Source organism: Telmatherina bonti (assembly GCF_933228915.1).
Source record: "Telmatherina bonti genome assembly, chromosome: 17".
NCBI classification, from domain to species: Eukaryota; Metazoa; Chordata; class Actinopteri; order Atheriniformes; family Telmatherinidae; genus Telmatherina; species Telmatherina bonti.
This window is the reverse complement of record NC_136615.1, coordinates 11,698,681-11,720,381: the sequence shown is the minus strand read 5'-3', so window position 1 is coordinate 11,720,381 and position 21,701 is coordinate 11,698,681. Positions and strand designations below refer to the sequence as shown.

General features: G+C 39.1%; 1 protein-coding gene across 1 annotated transcript in view; it reads left to right on the top strand.

The window, feature by feature from the left end:
• Positions 1-21,701, top strand: part of LOC306767919 (netrin receptor UNC5D-like) — a gene marked incomplete at both ends in the record, with an annotated part of 211,736 nt that overhangs the window by 150,170 nt on the left and 39,865 nt on the right. The window contains 4 exons of the mRNA XM_079256085.1: positions 1,141-1,284; positions 1,513-1,616; positions 18,352-18,532; positions 19,414-19,581. Of these exons, the coding sequence (XP_079112211.1) occupies positions 1,141-1,284; positions 1,513-1,616; positions 18,352-18,532; positions 19,414-19,581 (597 nt within the window). The remainder of the gene's footprint in view (positions 1-1,140; positions 1,285-1,512; positions 1,617-18,351; positions 18,533-19,413; positions 19,582-21,701) is intronic.

Sequence of the window (21,701 nt, the reverse complement as noted above, 5' to 3'; positions counted from 1 at the left end):
CTGGCATAATTGAAATTCCAGGCTTTTAAATTCCCTTTAATTGTCTCCGAAAATGTTCCTCTCATCCCTTGATCGTTATGGGCTGCATCACAGACAATATGGAGATATTAAGGAATGACCTGTGTGACATTTTACAAGAGTTGTGCCGCAGAAATTGAAATGCCTTGGTTGTCATAGAACAGGGCTACTCAGTTCGGTCCCACGAGGATCTGCCTATACGGTTCTGCACAATGACTCATTACTTTGAGTCAGATGTGTTGGAGCAGGGACCCATTGAAAGCCTGCAGACTGCAGCCCGCGTAGGACTGCACTGAATGGCCCAGTCACGCCCCGTATTTTTGCACAGATGCAACATTTAATTGTGCTGTGTTGTGTCTCTCTCCTACCTTGAATCATCTTTTTAATGAAAAATCTGTCTTGTCAAGTAGATCATTTACCTTCTCACTTAATTCTTCCCCAGGAGAATAGAACCATGTGTAGTAGGGCTGTGACAATATGATTTTGTCCCGATTCGATTCTGATTTTTTGGGTGCCGATTCAATTTAAATTGTGATTCTCACAATTCTTTGATATTGCTGGTTTTTGTAGATTAAAAACAAAATAAATGTATTAAACCTTTTTTTTTTTTTTTTTTGCTCATCATTTTTCTTCATTTCGATGAGAAAAAATAAACAATGTCAAAAATTTTATAGTGCATTCATTTTATTCATTTGAAAAAAATTGATTTTTAAAAAAAAAATCTATTTTAAAATTGTGAAGAAAAAAATCCCGATTTCTGATGTTTCAATTCGATTTTCCCATCCCTAATGTATGGCCTGCAGACAGTTGCAGTCCAAAGCAGTCCAGTTGCCAAACAGGCACTCTGTGTTGGCCAGTGATGGCCACAGTTTTACCATGTAGAACAAAGTGTATGCTTTTGTAACTCAGCTAGCTTGGATTTTTGTCTAATACAAACTCCCTGAAATCCATGCAGCTTGACAGCATCTCCTCCTGACAAATGGCAGATTTCTTTACTGCTGACAATCTTATCACATTCAAAAATCACTCATCATCTTGTCGCTGCAAATTTCCATCACTTAGGCTCATCTTCTCCGTATAATGACGAATGCTAATCGCAGCAATCATCTGCTTTGTCTGCAGGGCTGAAGATCCGGGAAGTCATGATCAACGTGTCGCGTCAGCAGGTGGAGGACTTTCATGGCCCAGAGGACTACTGGTGTTTGTGTGTCGCCTGGAGTCACCTGGGAACCTCCAAGAGCCGCAAGGCAACTGTCCGGATCGCCTGTGAGCCTTTTTTTTTTTTTTTTTTTTGTCACTTTTATTTTAAGTTTGACCTTACTCTCTGAAAAGGTCACTCTTCTTCAAAGCTGAGGAGCAATAATCATTAATCTTGATGTCCAAGCAGGTTAAACGTGACTAGAAGGTCACACATGTAGTAAAGTGACATTTAATGTTGTTCCTTCATGCTGTCGCGGTTGTTCTTTAATGCAGGCTGTTTATTGTCTTCCCTAGACCTGAGGAAGAACTTTGAACAGGACCCTCAAGGCACCGAGGTGCCTTTGAGTGGCATGATTGTGCTGCACTGTCGTCCCCCAGAGGGAGTGCCTGTGGCTGAGGTAAAGGCTCCTCACACTTCAAACAAGCAACATTTTCTCCTGTGTCGCCTGGAGAGGAGCCGTCATCTGTCTGGTTTACTCACAGCCTTGCTTCTTTCCATGAGAGAATTTTTTGTTGTTTTCAGCTACAGCATATCAAAGACCCATCTGCACTTTTCTCTTCTGTTTAGTATTTGTTTACTCAGAGTTCCTTTCTACAAGTTTGACTGATCACTAATATACTGGGAGTTTTGTGGATTCACACGCATTGCTTTCTCCATTTTTTTTTTTTTTTTGCCATGCTCCTCGGTTAATGAATGTGCAGCCATGACTTATTTAAATCTCACATATTTATTTCACTACTCGCCCCTAAAAGCTGCAACTGTGTGTGTGTGTGTTTGTGAGAGCATGTGTGTGATAAAGAGCACCTGTCATGGCCATTTTAATTTTTACCATGAATACAAAATGAGGCTCTCACGGACAGTCTCGTTGAAAGTGGTGTGTTGTGCTTTTCTCTGATGTCGTGTGCCTTTTTGTGGAGGCTCAGTAGGCAGATATGTCAATATCAAAGCCTGTGTGCCAAAGGATCTGAACCTTTTCATTGACTTAAAGGCGCAGTCTGTGATCTGTACGTAAACAAAATGCCAGCCGTATCGTCAAATTTCAAAGCATGAATGGGATTTCGCTAAAAATGATTGACAGGACTTATAATATAGTAAGTGATGAGTTATTCATCAAATGCTTTAAGTTTTGTATTTTGATATGAAAACAATACTTTGAGGTTTAAAAGCCAACATAAAAGCTAAAATCTTCAATGTAGGTCCTATAATGTTGATCAGTGATCTGCAGCTCCGGTCCTGCTGGTTCTAGATGGAGATCCAACAGGATTTTTCTCTGGAAATACATCAGTGTGATGGGTCACACTGTATACGACCAACTTAGTGCTTTAGGGCTTGAGGATGTAATAACTGCATGCAATGCAATTTGTGAATGGTCAGGGTTACAATATGTTTATTTTTTCCTTTTCATTTTGAACTGATTATTCAGTATTGAATAATTTGGAATTAAAGTCTTCTCTTACGTGTTTATGTAACCGGTTGGTTTCTGCATGCGCTGGACAGCGAGTCTCTGTTAATTTGTCTACTCCAGTTCATCACCTACAGGAAAATTGTACAAAAGGGGACGGGGAATGGGAGCCTAAAGAATTTATAGCGTGTTCGCAAGAAGAAAGAATCGGGAAGGAGGGGCTTACAACTTAAAATGAACTGCAGTGATTTTTAGAGATCTCTTCAAGTATATCACACTCAGACAGATTCAGTGTAATTATAAACCAAGATTTATGCATTCCTGGTTACATTAACATGGAAATAGTAATCACAAATTCAACTAAGGATCTGGGAGTTGGGATGGGTTCTGACTGGACAGGGGGTGGATGTAATGAATTTACATCTTACAGAAGAAGACTCCCATTCCTGCTTCTCTTCTTGTTTGGCTACAACATCGAAGATCACATAAAAACCACCATTGTCGCTGTGATTTTAGTTTTGATCCAGTGCATACAAGTAGACTACCTCACTTTCACCAGCTGAGAAGAAGAATGTAGAGTACAGAGGAAGAGACCAGTGTGTTATCGTGGCGGGACAAGGGAACGAGCACCTAGAATTCATTAAAAGTGGAATGAATGTCTATATGATGGTGGAATTATTTGATTTAAGTTTAAAATCAGAATGAATCAGCAACTTACTTATGATTCAACTCAGAAATGTTTTTTTTTATTCAGAATTAGGTATTTACAAGGTCATTCAACCTTTTTAAAGAGGATTTAATCAAAATTCTGAATTAAAGCAAAATTTAAACTAATGTAAAAGTGTTTAAAGGGGTGCTATCATGGTATTTGGAGTTTTCTGAGCTTTCTACAGTGTTACAGTGTTGAATCCTCATCAGACATGTGAACGTCACTGTTTTTTATCACCTAAACGCATGTTTGAGTTTGAGTTCGAGTTCCAGCACTCTCTCTGTTCGGTTTCCATGGCGATGAAAAACACGTCGTTTTAGAGAGTTTTTTCTACTTGGAAATCCTTGTGACGTCCCGGGGAATAAGGTTCGGTGATTGGTTACCTTCTACTGGTTAACAAGGGCATGTACAAATACATCAGGCGGGTGGAAAACGTGGGATAAAGTTATTTCCAACGATGGCTGGTGAGTTTACCAAAGAGAGACATCCTGCTGCATTCCTTGCTGTGGGTTGCTGTTTTCCACTTTGTTTTCAGGGTCTGATTCAGGTTCCAACATGTAGGGCTGTATGCTATGTGTTGACATGGTATTTTGTTTTTTTATTGAGTTCATATTAGCCTAATCCCTCTGTTTATGAGACGTTACAATGACGGCGAAAGCAGGTGTTCCCGATGTAGCGCAGTGGCGGGAGGCGGGGCTTAATGCAGAAGAGTCTCAATTCACTCGTTTTGCCCACAGGCTGATCTGACAGCCTACGGTGAGGGTCGGTCTGAAGTAAATAAAGCCATTTGTGACAATAACTTGATCAATCCCAGCCCTTCTGGTCTCAGAAATAAAAATAAATTAGCCTGAAATGCACATAATAGTTCCACATGTTTCCTAATTTCACAAGTTTTTATCAAAATGGATCATTGAACATTTTCATAACAGAATGACCCCATACCTATCATCATTTTTATTTAAATTCACAATTATTAATTTTGTTCCTAAACCACCCACTGCTAGTTTTATAGCAGTTTGATTCAGAAGCAAGCTTAAACTTTAAGATAGTTATTCAGTGTACTTTCTCAGTTAGGACCTCTTAGCTGGAGATAAAAATCAAATCTGTGATTTCTCCAGAAAGTGACAAAAGAATAAGTAAATTAGATTTGATTAATAGTAAATCCAAGGAGAGTTTTAGTCCTTTGTCATGAAAACCAACTTTATTACCTTGTAGTGAACAAGAAGCAGCGCATGTTGAGTAGTTGGCATGGCAATACCCATCATCATTACATCATAAGGTCATTAATGAAATATTTCCACTTATTGGGCACGACTATAAATATCCTGATTATAAAGATTTAATTTACTCATTAATTAATGTTTTATGTTTGCTTAATAATGAAAACTGCCCTGTATTTAAACTACTAAATGACACCTGAATTTCAAAAAGTGCTCAAAGGAAGCAGAAAGTGAAGAAGATTGCCAGACGGGGATACTGATTGGCTCTGACAGAGACATTAAGATGTATTTTTCTTTTCAGACAGTGTTTGATTTTAATTGTGACAACTAATGGTCTCCAAATGTCGATGCATTGCGTGAAGAGAACTACAATTTGACCGAGTCAAGCTGAAAATCAGTCATGTCGACATTTCTATTTGTTCATTTTGAGTTGTCATAATGAAAATGAGGACTTTTAAAACAACCAGGGAGAAGCTTGATGCTTAAAGGTATCATCAGGCTTCATACATGTGTAAAACTGTATGTGTTTTTTGTATGTGTGTGTGTGTGTGTGTGTGTGTGTGTGTGTGTGTGTGTGTGTGTGTGTGTGTGATGAATCTTTTAACTCACACAAATGGAGCGTCAGTGTACCGCAAGTTCCCCCAGTGCATTGCGGTCATCAAATAGGCAACTCTTCATGCATTCATTAATGTGGCTCTGGCTAACAAAGAGAATGGTAATAGTAAATAATGCAGTGACAAATCCAGCTCCCTCTAGGATGATTTAAACCTAGAAAAGAATCTTAGTGTGCAGAAGTGGAGATGTACTTTTCTCTTTTTATAACTTATGGCTTTGCTGAGAGGCTAAAACCTTTTCTGGAAGCGCTGCTGTGAAATTTTACACAGAGAGAAGCTGTGGCTCAGCTTCACTTTGAATTTCAAGGAATTGGGGTCATGATGCAATGTGATCTGTTAAACTCTGCTCTTATTCTTATTTCGCTCAGATCATTTAGAGCTTCCTTCAGCTTGCAACACATCCTGATTGAGCTTAATACTCGTGATGCTGAAGACATGCCAACACTTGACTTTTGGTCAGCTGACAAGATGCAGATGAGTTTCTGGTGTATATTCTGTTTTAACGCAAGAACACAGACGACTTTGCGGCTTAAAATCCCCTTATGTCCCCGTCGTTTTTGTGTTCTCAGAGGAAATGCTAACTGTGGCTTAGCTGCATCTTGCCGCAGCTAAGCCATGCGGGAGTTTACTGGGCTTCTGTGTAGGATGTTAATGAAAAAGCAGAGAATGCCATGTTATCTGTCCCAGCAGTGATGGAGGCAATAATCTGTGAACACTTTAAGTCAGACCACGGAGAATTGATCGTAGTACAACGGCTTAACTCTGATTTAGTTTTTATTGATGAGAAGAGTTTTAACTGGATCTTTTTTTTGAAGACAGAACCGTTTGCTTTTTATATACACATCATCTTTTACCATAATGTTGAAGCTTATTGGCTTTTATTGGAGCAGACAAACATACAGGGATCTGTCTTACATAAACAGATGTTTTTTGGGTTTTTTTTTAAATTTATTTTATATTCTATTTTTCCCTACATGAAGCTTTGCCAATTGTGTCACTCACCTGCAGACACATGCACTGCCCTCAGCCATAGCTGACATGATGAAAGCTCAATAAACTGGGGGTATTGTCTCCTTACCCTTTGCTTCAGGTTCAGGTTGGAGTTTGTCTCCAAGCGTGCTATGGACCTCGTAGGGAACAGAATGAGGAGTAATGTTGCCAGCTGCAATGCAAGGAAGTGGAGTACGAGTCCATCTGTGAGTCTGGATCAGAATCACAGAGGATAGCGGCTCAGATGAAAGACATCAAGGACAACTTGCCAAAGCTAGCTGATTAGCAGCTAATGCTCACGAAGGCTCTGCTATCAGTTTGAAACTCATCTGGAAACTTCAAAGAGCAATATTATCCTTATTTATTGATTTTGAATTTATTTATTTATAATGGGTTTATTGGAGTGGATTGACTTGTATATTGTTTTAATTCAGTCCTTATTCTTCATTTAAGCCTCTGAGCCATTTTTTAATTGCTTACTCACAATGAAATGAGTGTATTTCTGCAGCCACAAGATATATTTTACCACTTTTTGACTACTAGTAACAGAAGATTTGTTATGTGTAATTAGCAATATATATTACTGGAGAAGATTTCAAGTGAAAAAATGATTCAGGCTTTCACGTTTATCAATTAAAGCAACTCAAACTGGCAACTTAGGAGGCATTATGCAACTCTGACTCATGATGTCACTAAGCAAAGGGAAAAACTGCCAAGAAACAAGGCATTGCATTCAGTTTAGGAGGAGTATAAGCTTTGGGAAATAATGACCCTTGCATGATAAAATCCCTGCATACCCTTTATATGCAATGCAGGTAAAGAGATGGGTAAACTAATAAAGCCTGATATGGCCAAACTTGCTTTGAATGGGATGAAAGAGGCAAATATCTGTCACTGTTGTTTCGTTCTTTCCTAAATGTGCAATTATTTAGGATAAAGGTACTGTAAAATTAAGGTAGTTGGGAGAAGGACACGTGGTCCAGACCAGGAGATGTTCAGTGTAAACAGCGCACGTCTTTAAAAACAACAATAGAAAACAAACAGGGCTGCACAATTTTGGACTTTTGGTGTTTTGGGTGGATTTCAGCCTCACAAAAACTCATCCCTAGGAGCTCTAGAGACATATTGAGTTTTACCTCTCACCTGCTGCAGGTTATACATCAGGTTTACATATATATGTATGTATATATATATATATATGTATGTATATATATATATATATATATATATATAGGGGTGGGAAAATCGAATTGAAAAATCGGAAATCGGGATTTTTTTTTTTTCACAATTTTAAAATCAATTTTGTTAAAAAAAAAAAAAAAAAAAAAAGATTTTTTATTTTTCAAATAAAATGAATGCACAATAAAATTTTTTTGTCATTTTTATTGTTTTTATTGATCTTTTTACTTATCATCTGGGGCATTATAGCAGCAGAATGATGATCTGGATGCTGTGGGGGTTTTTTTTTCCTCATTGAAATGAAGAAAAATAACGAGCAAAAAAAAGTTTTATACATTTTTTTTTTGTTTTTAATCTCCAAAAATCAGCAATATCAAAGAAAAAAACTGAATCGAACCAAAAAAATCAGATTTGAATCGAATCGGGACAAAAGCATATTGTCACAGCCCTATACATATATATATATATATATATATATATATATATATATATATATATATATATATACATACAATTTCTGAAACATGTCACATCACTTTATGAAAGAAATTTTACTCAAAACAAATCAAATCAAACTTTATTTATAAGGCATTTTTTTCTACAATAAAATGCAACACAAAGTGGTAAGTGATTTACATGATATAAAAACACAAAGAAAGATTCATCAGCCCCTCCCTCACATGCCTTCACACATGTTGACCTATCACATGAATAAAAGTGGTGGAAGACATTTATGTTCTTTATTGTTCATCAAATAAATCCATTTAATTTGTAATAACAGCCTATAATAGAACATGATGATGAAATAGAAAGTATAAAAATCCCTTTAAATTGTTGTCATAGTTATGAAAAGTTAAAAAGGTGAATCTGCTTTCCCATCTGTTAAGGCCAGAATAACACAAACATGATATCTCAGCATTTAGCGTTGGCTGTTGCCACTTTAGGAGGCAGTTAAAGTAAAAGAAATGTTTTTGATTACTTAAAAAATTAACTTTAAAAAAAGTCTTTTCAGGGTTTGATAATTAGTGGTAGAGTAAATAGAAGTCATCAGTAACGTCAGTAAAAAAAAAAAAAAAAAAAAAAGTGTCTCAGCCATTAGCTGCACATTAGCTGCTGAAGTATTCCATAGCAAGTGTAATTAATCATCAAACCTCCCTTCCCTCGTCAGTTAAAGTACTTAAAATGTAATTATTCTGTGATAAACACAACATTTCCAGAGACAGTGTAGAGATACACGTCAAGGGTTTAGACACCCCCGCCTCCTGAATATGTTGCTGTCAGATTTGGAGGCCTCATTTGTTTAATGTGATTTCATAAAAGTCATTGTAGCATTGAGGAAAGGCCACATATGACTGAGGGGAGGCGGGGAGGGTGCAGGCATGTGGGAAGCAAAAGGAGGGAGGATGCATGTTAATGAAACTCCATATTAATTTAATCAGATGGCAAGAAAAAGCTTGGTGCATTGCTTTGTTATGGTCTTTTTTTCTGCTTCCACTTTAAATGATTTCATATGTAGGTCATTACATCCCCAGTTAGAATAATTGAGTGTTTATACCTGATGCAAGGAAATGCAGAAAAGGCTTAAGTGTTAAGTTCAACATACCTTTCTGAAGTGCTCCAGGCACATCTACTCTTTTCACATCTCTAAACAGACTGAAGCTGTCAGAAAAATATAACCCTTCTTCTTAGGTCATGGATGCCCTGCTGACTGTTTGATGCCACTCTACTTCTTCGTCTCATTTCCCATTCCTCCTCTGGCTGAAAATTAGCTGAGACTAAAGTTACTTGGGAAAAGTTTATGAAGGACAGTGGAGATCAGGTTTCAGCTTAATTTAACAGAGGCGTAATGGTCAACTTGGTGACCTTGAAACCAGCCCAACTCTGCCCGTAAGGCCTGGCTTGCTGGGTAAGGTGTGGTGTTGTTCAGCGCTTGCTGCTGCTATCTAAGTGGAACAAATTTGCCAATTAAGCAAATCCGTTTCCATTCCTCCCCAGGCACTGGCTTATCAGCCTCATTTGAGTCTGTGCTGTCCCTGCCTTCTCATCAGCATGTGCATCTCTCTATCGCTCCCCACACCCCCGAAGGGGAGACTCCAGGTCCAACACAGCGTGCACATTACACTTCAGGATTATACGTGTCCTGAAGCGAATACTGAAAGACTAAAAGAAGAGTGGGAAAAGAAAGATAAATCAAAGCAAAAGCACGAGACGGAGAAGATAAGAGCCTCAGGGAATCAAATTTCTCCCGCACAGAAAATTCAATTACGGGATTTTAGTGATCACAGAGACGAGACGGACAATTATTTGGTCAGTTACACTGAAGAGGACAACTGATGTTTAATAGTTTAATGATGCTCCATCTCTCTGTTTCCATGGCCTTCTTTTACTCACCCTTTTTTCTGATCTCACCGAGATCAAATTCTCTTCACAGAGTAAAAAAAGTTATCAAAAAAATTAATTTACTGCCCAGCTAAGCTTATTTTAACCTTACATTTCTTTTACATAATGTCGTAATTTTCCACTCTATTCTTAATTTGGCTTCAAAATAATATTTCATCTCCCATTCTTTCAATATCCGAACCACGTCATCTGATTAACCCTTTATAGGGCGCTCAATGAAATACCATGAAATTTAAAAAATTTTAACGTAAAATTGTCCTTCTTGTGGGCTGCACGGTGGCGCAGTGGTTAGCACTGTGGCCTCACAGCAAGAAGGTCGCTGGTTCGATCCTTGGCTGGTTTGGTCAGTGGCCTTTCTGTGTGGAGTTTGCATGTTCTCCCCGTGTATGCGTGGGTTCTCTCCGGGTACTCCGGCTTCCTCCCACCTTCCAAAGACATGCATGATAGGTTAATTGGTCACTCTAAATTGCCCTTAGGAGTGAGTGTGGTTGTTCGTCTCTCTGTGTGTGGCCCTGCGATGGACTGGCGAGCTGTCCAGGGTGTACCCTGCCTGTCGCCCAAAGCCGGCTGGGATAGGCTCCAGCTTCCCCGCGACCCTGAATTGGAATAAGCGGTTCGGAAAATGAATGAATGTCCTTCTTGTACATACCAAGACCTCCACTCTGTTGTTACATTAACAAAAAAAAAGTTTTATGCTGAATATGAAAGAAAACTAACCATTAAGAGTTCACAGGGTCACAGGGAAGCTGGAGCCTATCCCAGCAGTCTTTGGGTGAAAGGCGGTGTACACCCTGGACAGCTCACCAGTCCATCGCTGGGCCACATAGAGACACTCACACTCACACGTATGGGCAATTTAGAGTAACTAACAAACCTAACATGCATGTCTTTGGATGGGGGGGGGGGAAGCCGGAGTACCCGGAGAGAATCCACGCACACACAGGGAGAACATGCAAACTGTTCGAGCCTCCCCCCCAGCCGAGGATCAACCAGCATCCTTCTTGCTGTGAGGCCACAGTACAAACCAGTATGCCACTGTATGAAACGTTTGTTCGCTTCCATTACATTCCTGCTTATAAATACACGTGTCCGGAGGAGAGGGAACATCAGCTGTGATTAATTTCTGATTACACATAACTATGTAAGAGAGAGCAGCACATTCTCTGAGACACACAGCATCCTAAACAAGTCAGCAGTATTGCAAAAAAGAGTGAGTGATTTGTAGTGAGAGGCAGATCGATACAAGGCTGACTGATACTTCACTCAGACATAGCTCACTGATTATCAATACCAGCTCAATGGGTTGATTAGAAATTTGTCTTAAAGTGTGGCTGAAAGACTGTTGTATAAACAGTGTCTCTCAAGTCTACACACACCCTCTGTTGGTCAGGTTTTGCAGTCATAATGATGAAGGATTTGTCACATCGGAGTTTGAGTGAGAACCGGAAGCCAGCGGGGGGTTTCTGTGCACGTTTCCAGTCTGTAAAACCAGAACTGTAAGCAGAACCATGGAAAACTTGCTCGGATACCTTGTTTGTAAGAAGCTGGACAAACTGACGGCAAATGATCAGGCCAGTGGTGGCAGGTAGTGTCAGTGAGGAGGTGGCAGAAAGTGAGGACTCTGACACTGATGTGCTGAAGAACAGGCTAAAACAAGGAGTTGTTGAAAATCACATCACACCTGAGGAGAAAATAATGAGGTAGGTTTGCTACATTAACACTTAGCCTCATAGGTGAAGTGACACTCCGGTGAGGGGTGTCGAGCAGCGCTGGATAAATCCCCACAGATTCGAGGAAGGCAACAAATGTCAAGTATAGAAAGCGCCATGCATAGATATCAGAGATATTAGAACAAAAAGTGGGAAGATGAGCTTTGTTGTTATCAGGGGATTCATTTGGTCCTTACAGGAATTAAAACAGCACCGTTGCCTCCTGACAAAGACTGATCTGGCATCCATCTTGCTTTCTGTCTCTTCTCTGAGCTATCTCCGACCAGTAAAAGTCACTCTGATGATGAAGTTTGTCGTTTTTTGGTTTTCTTTGCTAAATCAGTCATGACACAAATCCGGAACAACCAGTGTGTTTATCTACAGCTGCTGCCAAGTAACACAGCGCCACAAAGCAAAATGTAGCTGTCATGTGATGCACCAGGCCGAAAAAAAGTCATGAAGCGAAATCTCAGCTCCAGGATGCTCCAGGGCAATGTTAGCTCCAGGAAGGTGAATAATGAATGTCAATGTGACATTAAAACGAGTTTTAAGGTGAGAAAATTATGTAGCATTGCTCTAAGACTGCAGAGGAAATCTAAATAATTAAGGAACTTTTTTCAGCTTTCTTTCCAACATTTTGTCAAAGGATCCTGGAACAAAAATTACTTTCGGTTGAGAGTTTTTCGTATTGCAGAGAAACATTGAATCCTAATCTGTAAAAACCAAATTTGAAGTTCAGGACCCCAGCATTAGCAAAGTACTTACACTGCATCACTTTTTATATAACTACAATAACACCTTTACAAGATGGAATAGTTTTACTGCCTGTGAGTTAAACCCCACGGTGTCATATTGGCATGTATATCACAGATGTTGAGTAGGCGCTGAAGTCTGGGATTAAAATGAGGTATAAAACAACAGCAGAGGAAAGTGGGCTTTGGCCACATTTACATGGGAGCTTTAATTCTTCTTTAATTACAAATAAAAGTTCATTCTGCTTTAAACTTGTTAAAAATGTCCATTTAAACACCTGTTTCCAAATGGAAAAGTTAATTCAGAATTAAACTTAATTCCAAAGTAAGTGGCTGGTTTATTCTAATTTTAAATCCAAATTGATTAATCGATCCATCATGTAAACCTTCATTACGCTCTAAGTTATTCCGGCAGTTCTACACATGCTCCTTACCTTGTCCCGTCCCGATGACGCACATTTTACTCGCATTGTTTTGCCTCCTGTCTTCGGTCTGTCTTCCTTCCCCTTCCTCAGTTGCTCCTACTTCTCAGTAGTATGCTCGTGTCGAGTTGATGCTTAAAAATTATAATTAAAATAGCAGCGAAACTGGTTCTTATTTTGTAGTTTCCAATGACACAACTGAAAAGACGAGAAGCAGGAAGTGAACTTTATTTCCGATAGACATCAACAAATCACGTTCACCCTCTGTCCACTCAGAACCCTTCCCAACCCGCGAACCTGAAGCGGAATTAAGCAAGGATGTGTTTAAACCTCAATTCAGAAGTATTATTTTGATGTCAACTCATAGGGGAATACTGTTAATTCCAAATGATTAATTCCAAATTAAAAACATCATGTAAAGACGATACAGTCTGTGTAGGTCCAAGGTGTCCAGCTCCGGTCTTCAATCCTGCTGGTTTTTCTCCCTATTTTCTTATTTCTCCCTATTTCTTCATCCCTATTCTCCCTTTTCTCCCTGATCCAATCTACTTCACATTAAATGTCCCTCTGCAACAGTTCGTTGTCATGTCGTGCCCAAGCACGTTGTCCCATCAGTCTGATTCAGGTTCTGCAGCAGGAAACATCCAAACCATTGGACACCCCTTATATACAGCCACCTTTAATAAATAAATCTACATCTCCATGGAAGATGCAGCTTTAATTACCCTGATCAGCTTTAATGTGGTTTGATTTCGTTAGCTTGATGACCTCACGAGACGGGGGAAAAAAAAAAACCGCTGTTCACACAGTTGTTGGAATACGATGCTTCTGTCATCCAAGGTACTTCTTTATGACCAAAGGTCAAATCCCATCTGGACTCCATTTTCAATAAATCTTTTCACTTTCATTGTGACTTTCCTTCTGTCTTTTCCACTGTAATAAAACATAATAAAAGTTTAAAAGCTCACTTGGCTTGTAAAAAGAATTTAATCATCTCAATTACCTTAATTGCAGACATTAATTCTCACGGCATTTCACAGCTACAGTATATTTGATAGATACTCCGCCTGCGCAGGACGGACAGCTTTACACCAACAATATAATTTAATGCAGTAACATCTCTGGGAAAAGACCTACTATTCTCACGCTTTTCGTCTTCGGCTGCAATTTTCTTTAAACTGCATCAGATAACTGTTGGTTTGACTCAAGGCAATAAGGTTCTGTATTAAATGTGCTATATCATTATGTGTATCTGCTTTTTTTTTTAAGATTGGGATTTTTGTGGAATACATTTGACAAATTGCAAAAATGGAATTGGTCCTAAATTTCTGTGCAATATGCAGCAGGTAACTATCTGTACTTTTACTTCCTTGTGACATAAATGAGATTTATCACTAAAATATGTTTGATCTATAAAAGCGAATGCGTATCTTTGCTTTAGGCAGTCCATGGATATTTACAGTGTATTTCCCCGGGTTACATTTTATCCACTAAAAGCTGAAACATATTTAATTTACTAAACATTTTATCACCTGTCAGCTTCAATTCTAACAGCTCTCTATAAATGTTGTATTTCATGTGAAAACGGGAACAAAGGATTAAAGTAACCACATCAATTTTACCACCCCATTAGCGCGCATGGTGTCCCCACCATGTATGCAAGCTGCAAATGCATGAAAATACGTTTTGGCTGAATATTTTTTCTGTTCTGAAAGCCTTTTTCCAAGTAATTTCATGTTTAATCAAACTTAATAAGACTTTGAATGAACTGATATGCAGCTCAGTATGGCTGTTTGCACTGACCTTAAACTTAATCTTTGTAAAATAATGTGCATAAGGTTTATTTTAAGTTTTTTATTAGAAAGATGTCACTCCAACTTTAGTTCAATGATAAAAAGACGTATTTCCTCAAAGTAAACATTTACATGCACAGAACATATAAAAGCCAGAACATTATGAGGCTGCGGTTGATTTATGAGTCTTTTACCAGACAACCTGATAACCACGCTGTTAGAAAAGTGGTTTTGCGTAGTGTTTTCTCATTCTCTTATTATTTTTTTGCTTATTAGATCCGAGAAATATTTAAGATTCAAGATCTTTATTGTCAATATGCAAGCTCAACAAAGTTTTGAGGAGTCTCTCAGCTTATTCATAAATAAGAAACAAAACATGTGTTTTTACTTGTGTAAGTACAAATGAAGATATGAAACACCTCTATATTAACAGCACATCTATGTATACAACAATGTAAGGTGGAACTTTTTCCACGTGCAGGAAAATTTGCATATTTAAAAACACACATAATACATAAAGTATTGCATATCTTGTTATGTATTTCAGTCGCTCAGGTCTCCCGCCTCTGGTTTGCCCTCCCACCTGACATCTGTAACACTGTTTACATCTGTTCAAGTCCATTCTCAAAACACAGCTGTTCAAGAAAGCATACTCACTGTAATCACTCTGTCCTATAGTCTTATGCTGAATTAAATTGGTTCTTTTGTTGCTGTTTTAATGCCTGTTTTTATTGGACAGTGTCCTTGAAAGACCTGAAAGGCGCTTTTAAATAAAATGCAACATTATTCTTATTATAAAACATACATACATACATAACTTACATAATTAAAAACTCTTCAGATTTGGACTTTTCTGCTGGCAATGACATATGCAATGAATCAATACAGAGCTGTAAAATATAAGTACATCAGAATATATTGACTAAAATGCTACAAAAACATAAAAAATTAGGACAAGATTAAAAGGTTAAAACACCAGAAAGTCATGTAATTTTAGAATAATTACAGTATGAACATCCAGACAGATCTGCCGTGATGTGTTCAAATTAGCTGAAATTATTATTATTTAGTAAAATCAGCTCATTAATATTAGTTAAATTAAGAAATTGTTCACTTGTTTTTAGTACTATCAGTAGTAGTATCAGTGGACAGAGTGGTTTATAGGACTTTAATCAACAAAACTTTATAACAGCCAAAAATGGATTCCTAAAGATACCGTAAGGGTGAATTTTGGATGATATACATAATTTTGTAATGTTAACATATTAGTCTTGTGATTAAGCATTAATTATAGCATGCATTGCTGAAGTTAACTCTGAAAGTGTAGTTTGCTTCATTAAAACATCCACCACAGGAGAATGGGTGGATGCTATGATTTATTTGTTTTTGTTTTTGTTGGTTGTTGTTGTACACATCATTCATAAATCACACACTAATTTATGAAAAAAGATCATTTTTGCTTTGCCAAGTTCTCAAGAACTTAAACATATATTTAATTACCCATTTATTTACATGAAACAAAAGTTATACTTTCTGTTTTTAGAATGAATATATTAAATAAACATATTAGGATCTAAAGATTTGATGAATTACAATAAAAAAAACATTATGAAAATAATGGAAAATGAAAAAACAAGATGACAAATTTTGAAAAATATGAAGTTAAATATCTGCAGAAGGAAAATATTGCATGTGAAAAAGAAAATCTTGCACTCTTTCTTAAAAGATTATTCATCAGAGGGTTAAATTTCTAAAGAAAACAACTGACAGAGGGACCAACACAAACAAACACTGCTGTTGTTTGAAGTTTTGAGAGCTGTGAAGCCCACTGCCGAAGAAATTGAATTAAAGCCACATGATTAAAGACGTCTTGGGCCATCAAAAGGAGGGGGGAAAAGTACTTGTGACAACATGACTCCTGATGTATTGATTTCTCAGCTCATTTTTTCCTCCAACCAAGGTTTTGAAAGAGCAAAGCAATCTCTGAGTTTGTTGGCTGTTGTTAAATTCCCCTGGCAAATGGACACTCACCACAAACACATGCACGCTCACACACTGGAGCACAGCCACATGCGCAAACATGGCGCTCCCAGCGGGGCGGAGTTTTAATCCTCAAATACACGGCCATAAATCAAACCCCGCTCCTCCTGCTCCAGCTCGTCCCTCTCAATGAACAGCTCATGCTAGTGGCACATTAATAGCAATTTGCAGAGTCAGTCATGCGAGGAGAGGAGCATCAACAGAAACGTCCTTTATTTTGTCGCTCCTTATTACTTTCACTCACTGCACGACCAGTGAATTGGTAATGGTGGTGGATGTGACCTACCTACCTATCATTCCTTCTAAGTGCTTGTCAGACATATTATGTTTTGCTTACAAACTCCTGATCATGCAGTTAGCATGTGTCCTACTGTATTTTGATCCTTTTTATTCAAAACAGTATTTCTATTTTGTCCAGATTGATTTAATATGAACTACAGACAGCACAACAAACTGGAATCCTTATACACAGCATACAGGGGCTGAACATTATTATTGTTACAAATATTATTTCACAATTATCCCGGTTTATGATACTTTTACAACCTAAAATTGGTGGGAGTGGTTCAGGTAGAGCCGTTGTTCCTGTGATTCAAAGGATGACAGGTTTGAGTCCTGCAACCTGGAGGGGGGACACAAGTTTTGTTCAGGGCTGGTCCCAAGCCCAGAAGGAAGAGGAAGAGGAAGGAAGAGCATCCGGTGTGAAACATTTACTAAAGCATAACCATGCAAATAAGGCTCCCATACCAGCTCAGTAGTTGGAAGCTAATGATTCGCTGTAGCGATCCCTTCAGGGGGGGAAAGCTGGAATAGAAACAAAAACTTTTAAAACTTCAAGTTAAAAGAACTTGAAAGAGAACTTAAAAGAACTTCTCAACTCACCATTTTTGTTGAGAATGGGGATATATTAATGGTTTGGCTCCTTTGACCAAAGTGCAGCGTAAACACGATCTTGGTCGGCATGGATACACCCCCCCTACAACTGATCAGTCCCCAATTGAACTGAGTGAAGTGGACTATCCTAATGTGAATGCACCCTTCGACCAGGGGTGTCCATAGTTGGTCTTCGAGGGACAGGCTGCTGTCCTGCAGGTTTTGGATGTATTTCTGCTTCAACACCTTCTCTAATTAAATGGATCTAGCAGCCAATGAACTTCTGAATAATGACTCATTCATTTGCATTAGGTGTGTTTGAGCAGGGATACAATAAAAAGCTGGATGATTGTGACCCTGGACCGGAGCTAGATGCCCTTGACTTAAATCAGTGTTTCTCATTGTGCGACTCGCGAGCCGTCCACTGACTCTTAACTTGCGGCTCGTGAAGCGACCACTGGTTTTCTGAAAATGCTATCTAAACAAGTCATAATGATCCTCAACGGTGCAGTTCTCTCCACAAACAAGAGCTGCAGGCTGCCTGCTAAAACTTTGCTGTCGTAGCGGCCTTAAATGACCCTGTCAGAGTTGCCAGTTTTGGCTGATTTCAGCTGCAACTCCGCCAAAGAGCTTCTCCGTCGGTAGCGCCGTATATATATTGAAAAAGAAACACCCACATTCCGGAGGCATTATTGTATTTTCACCATATACTGTTGCATAAGAATCCCATTACTCCATGAAATATTTAGGATCGCAATTCCTTTCTAAAAAGCTGAATGTTACTGATTTGGGAACGTAGCAGGATACGTAGCGTGGGAACACTTTTTTTGAGGGGTGGCGGCTCTCTTCTTGTCTTTAATATATTGAGTGGGGCTCTTGCTGAATTAACAGAGAGGATCATTGCCTTAGACCATTGAAAAGATGCTAATATATAGACATTTTCAGAAATAATCCCCCCTAGTGTGACATCTGCCACATTGTCAGGTGTTCAAACTTCTTCCTGAAATAGTATGTTCTGTTGCTTTTCAGGTGGAATGGCTGAAAAATGAGGAGACTGTCAGCTTTGAAGATGAAGGTGTCATTGATATGAGAGGCGACCATAACCTAATCATCTCCGAAGCCCGTCTCTCTGACTCTGGAAACTACACCTGTGTCGCCAGCAACATTGTGGCTAAAAGACGCAGTGCTACAGCTATGGTGGTGGTCTATGGTAAGTAATCACTCCAGATTCTCCTTGTTTCTGAAAGAAAATAAAAGAGAAAAACTCCATGTAAGGAATTAATGTATCGTAAGTGTAAATTGTACGATATACATAAAAAAAAACAAAGTATAGCAGCTCGTTCCTGCATTAAAATATTAAATTTCTCTGCAAATTCAGGTCAAAATGTCACCTCAAGCAGATTCTTCTTAAAGAATGGACATAGGAAGCGCTAATGAGTAATGGCCTTTTTCCACTCTTGAGCCTAATGAGTTGTTAATAGTCCAATGATCTTTTGTGTTAAACAAAGGAGACATCAGCACAATATTTACAAGAAGTCCATTATTAGTGATGGAAAATCTAAGATGTGGTCACTGACACACTCCAGCTTTTATCTGCCAGCTCTGAACAGCTCATTTAAAACACTTTGTAGCTGCAAGCCGGCAAACAGTGTTTCTAACATTTTTATAGCCCTGCAGAGCGAAATTATAATGTCAAACTCACACTAGCTCCTTTCACTAAAGGAAAGCCTAATTGAAGCGCCTCTGTGCTCATTTTCCTGACCTCTCGTCGCGTTATTGTTATTTATACAGAGAGGGCATTTAGCTGCTGCAGCCCGATTCTTTTGAAATACTGTCAAAAGGCCCATCAATCATTAACTTCCATAATGCTAATGAAGTGCATGACAGGTGCAGTGGAATAATAGTTTTCCAGCAGCAAATGAGCAGTTTCGCCAATCATCCTGCTCTATTTTAGGAAACCTGAGTCAACACGGCTTGCTTGCTGTGCTCTATGTGACTGAAAGTATCAAGTTAACTACACAGTGTAAGCTAGCCGATGTTCTTGTTGTACCCATTGTTTAGCTTTAACCTTCACCTTTTTGACCTTCACAGTGAACGGAGGCTGGTCGTCGTGGACAGACTGGTCCCCCTGTAACGTTCGCTGTGGACGAGGTGTGCAGAAACGTTCTCGAACTTGCACAAATCCAGCTCCTCTCAACGGAGGTGCCTTCTGCGAGGGCATGTCGGTGCAGAAGAGCACATGCAACACAGTTTGTCCAGGTAGGAGAGGATGTCCCCCTACAGGTCAGATATTAGTTCTGACCAAGCAGCAACCTCCGGCGGTTAAAAGTGAAGCCTATGCAAGTGCATAAAACGGCAGTTCCCCCTTCATCCACCAGGGGCTCCAAAACAGAGCAAATCCCCATAGACTCCCATGTTAAAAAGACCAACTTCACAGCAGAAATAAACATGTTTACAGCCTGGTTCAAAATTCCATTTTTGGCTTATAGGTCAGGTTTACCTTCATGACAACTGTGCGGGGAGGGATTTTTTTTCTAACTCGCCCATTTAAAAGTAATTTAATCTCAAAATTCATCATATTTAGGGGCGTGTTCTTTTGATTGACAGGTACCAATCTCCTGCTTCAAGTAAGAAGAATATAGAACAACAACGTGACTTAGCTTTAGCCCGCTTACCTGTTAGCTGGTTAGCTCCTGTTATCTCCAGGTTAGCTCGGTTAGCGCTTAGCTACAGAAAGCTTGGAGTTCGCTCTATGTCAATCATCCACCATGACGCTCACAGCCCCCCTCTCAGCTCCACCTCTTTGCCCATATTTGTATCTTCCGGGTGAGACGACACGCATGCCTCTGCCAAGATGGCGATGGTAGGAACCGCCCACCGAGCTTCAATTCAGCTCTTCAGAAACCTACCGGTGACGTCACGGAGACTATGCCCATTTTCATTGAACTAATTAGACATTAATGTAAATAAATACTTGTATTTTACATGTTTTAGGTGGGAGACTTTTGGATTTTTTTTAAAGTAAAGCATCATGTAAATTTTTTCTGCATCTATAAATGAACACTTAATTCACTCACACACACAGAGGCGCACACACACACACACACACACACACACACACACACACACACAGGACATGGGCACCTCTCTGGTGTTGATCACATTTTTTTTTTTCCAGTGCATGTGTTTGTAGCAGATGGGCTGCAACGCTTTGCAGAATTATCCCTGAAGAAGCTTCACTCTGCTGAACATATGCAGCTGCTCTGCTTCTTTGACAGACACTTCACCAACTCCAAACACTAGATGAGCCTGGCAGGAAGTCAGATATGGGAACATCATGGACGATTAATTATCAAGTTTAAAACACAGAAGAGACTCATAATGATGCATCACATCACTAACATCGATACAACTGATGGCCAGAAACCAACAAGTTCAACAGTTACTGTCATAGAAATGCTTTTTTCCCCCCATAAAACCAGACATCATTGTGTTAAGTTCAGTCCCTCACACTGATTCATCTTCCAAAAGGAGCGCTTTAGAAGTGCCCGACTTCACTAATCAGATTTAGTGGTATTAAATCTGTTCTAATCGTTTCATTTAACAACTCAGACACTCATATTTTTGCAGTCATATTCCACAATCAAACCACTTAGCATCTTTTTTTTGCATAAAAGAAGCCAAATTGATGCTCTATAATTTGTACGTTGAAGAAGCATTAAAATTAGATATTGTATAATCCTGTGCTCAATAACTTCCCCGATGAGCCACATTAAAGCTGCCAGCCGGTGACGTGAACAGCATAGACAGCTTCCTATCGCCACGCTGTGTTCTGCTGAGATGCTGGCAGTTCTGTACATATTGCTTCTACACAAAGCACCGGGCTAAACATTGTTGCTGACCAAGTTCTGCAAACGGATCAAGCTTCTCAGCGAAAATCCAAAGTCTGGTTGCTGAAAACTCTGCAGACCCCAATCCTCGAGCGTGCATGTAATGCACTGAAACACATGCGATGTGGAGAGTCTGTAGCACACAGGGCCTTAAGGACACAGGGCCACACACCATTTCTGTTGTTCAGTTTTTCTGGACATACAGTGCAACCACAGCTGCATTTCAACTACAAGACACACACACACACACCACCTCGCTGTGCAGGCTGATGTGTCGCTCAGAGCTGTCACACATTCCTGCCTTTTGTACAAATAGAAGTACAGATAAAGAAATCAGTTAAAGTAGCAAAATAAAGACACAAAATGAGAGATGCTTATGTTGAATATTAATTATTTAATATTTCCCCTTGACAAGAAATGGCAAAGGACTCCCTCAAAGGTCCTATATCCATGTCCCAGAGCGTGTTCTATTCTACAGTCAATTAGCAG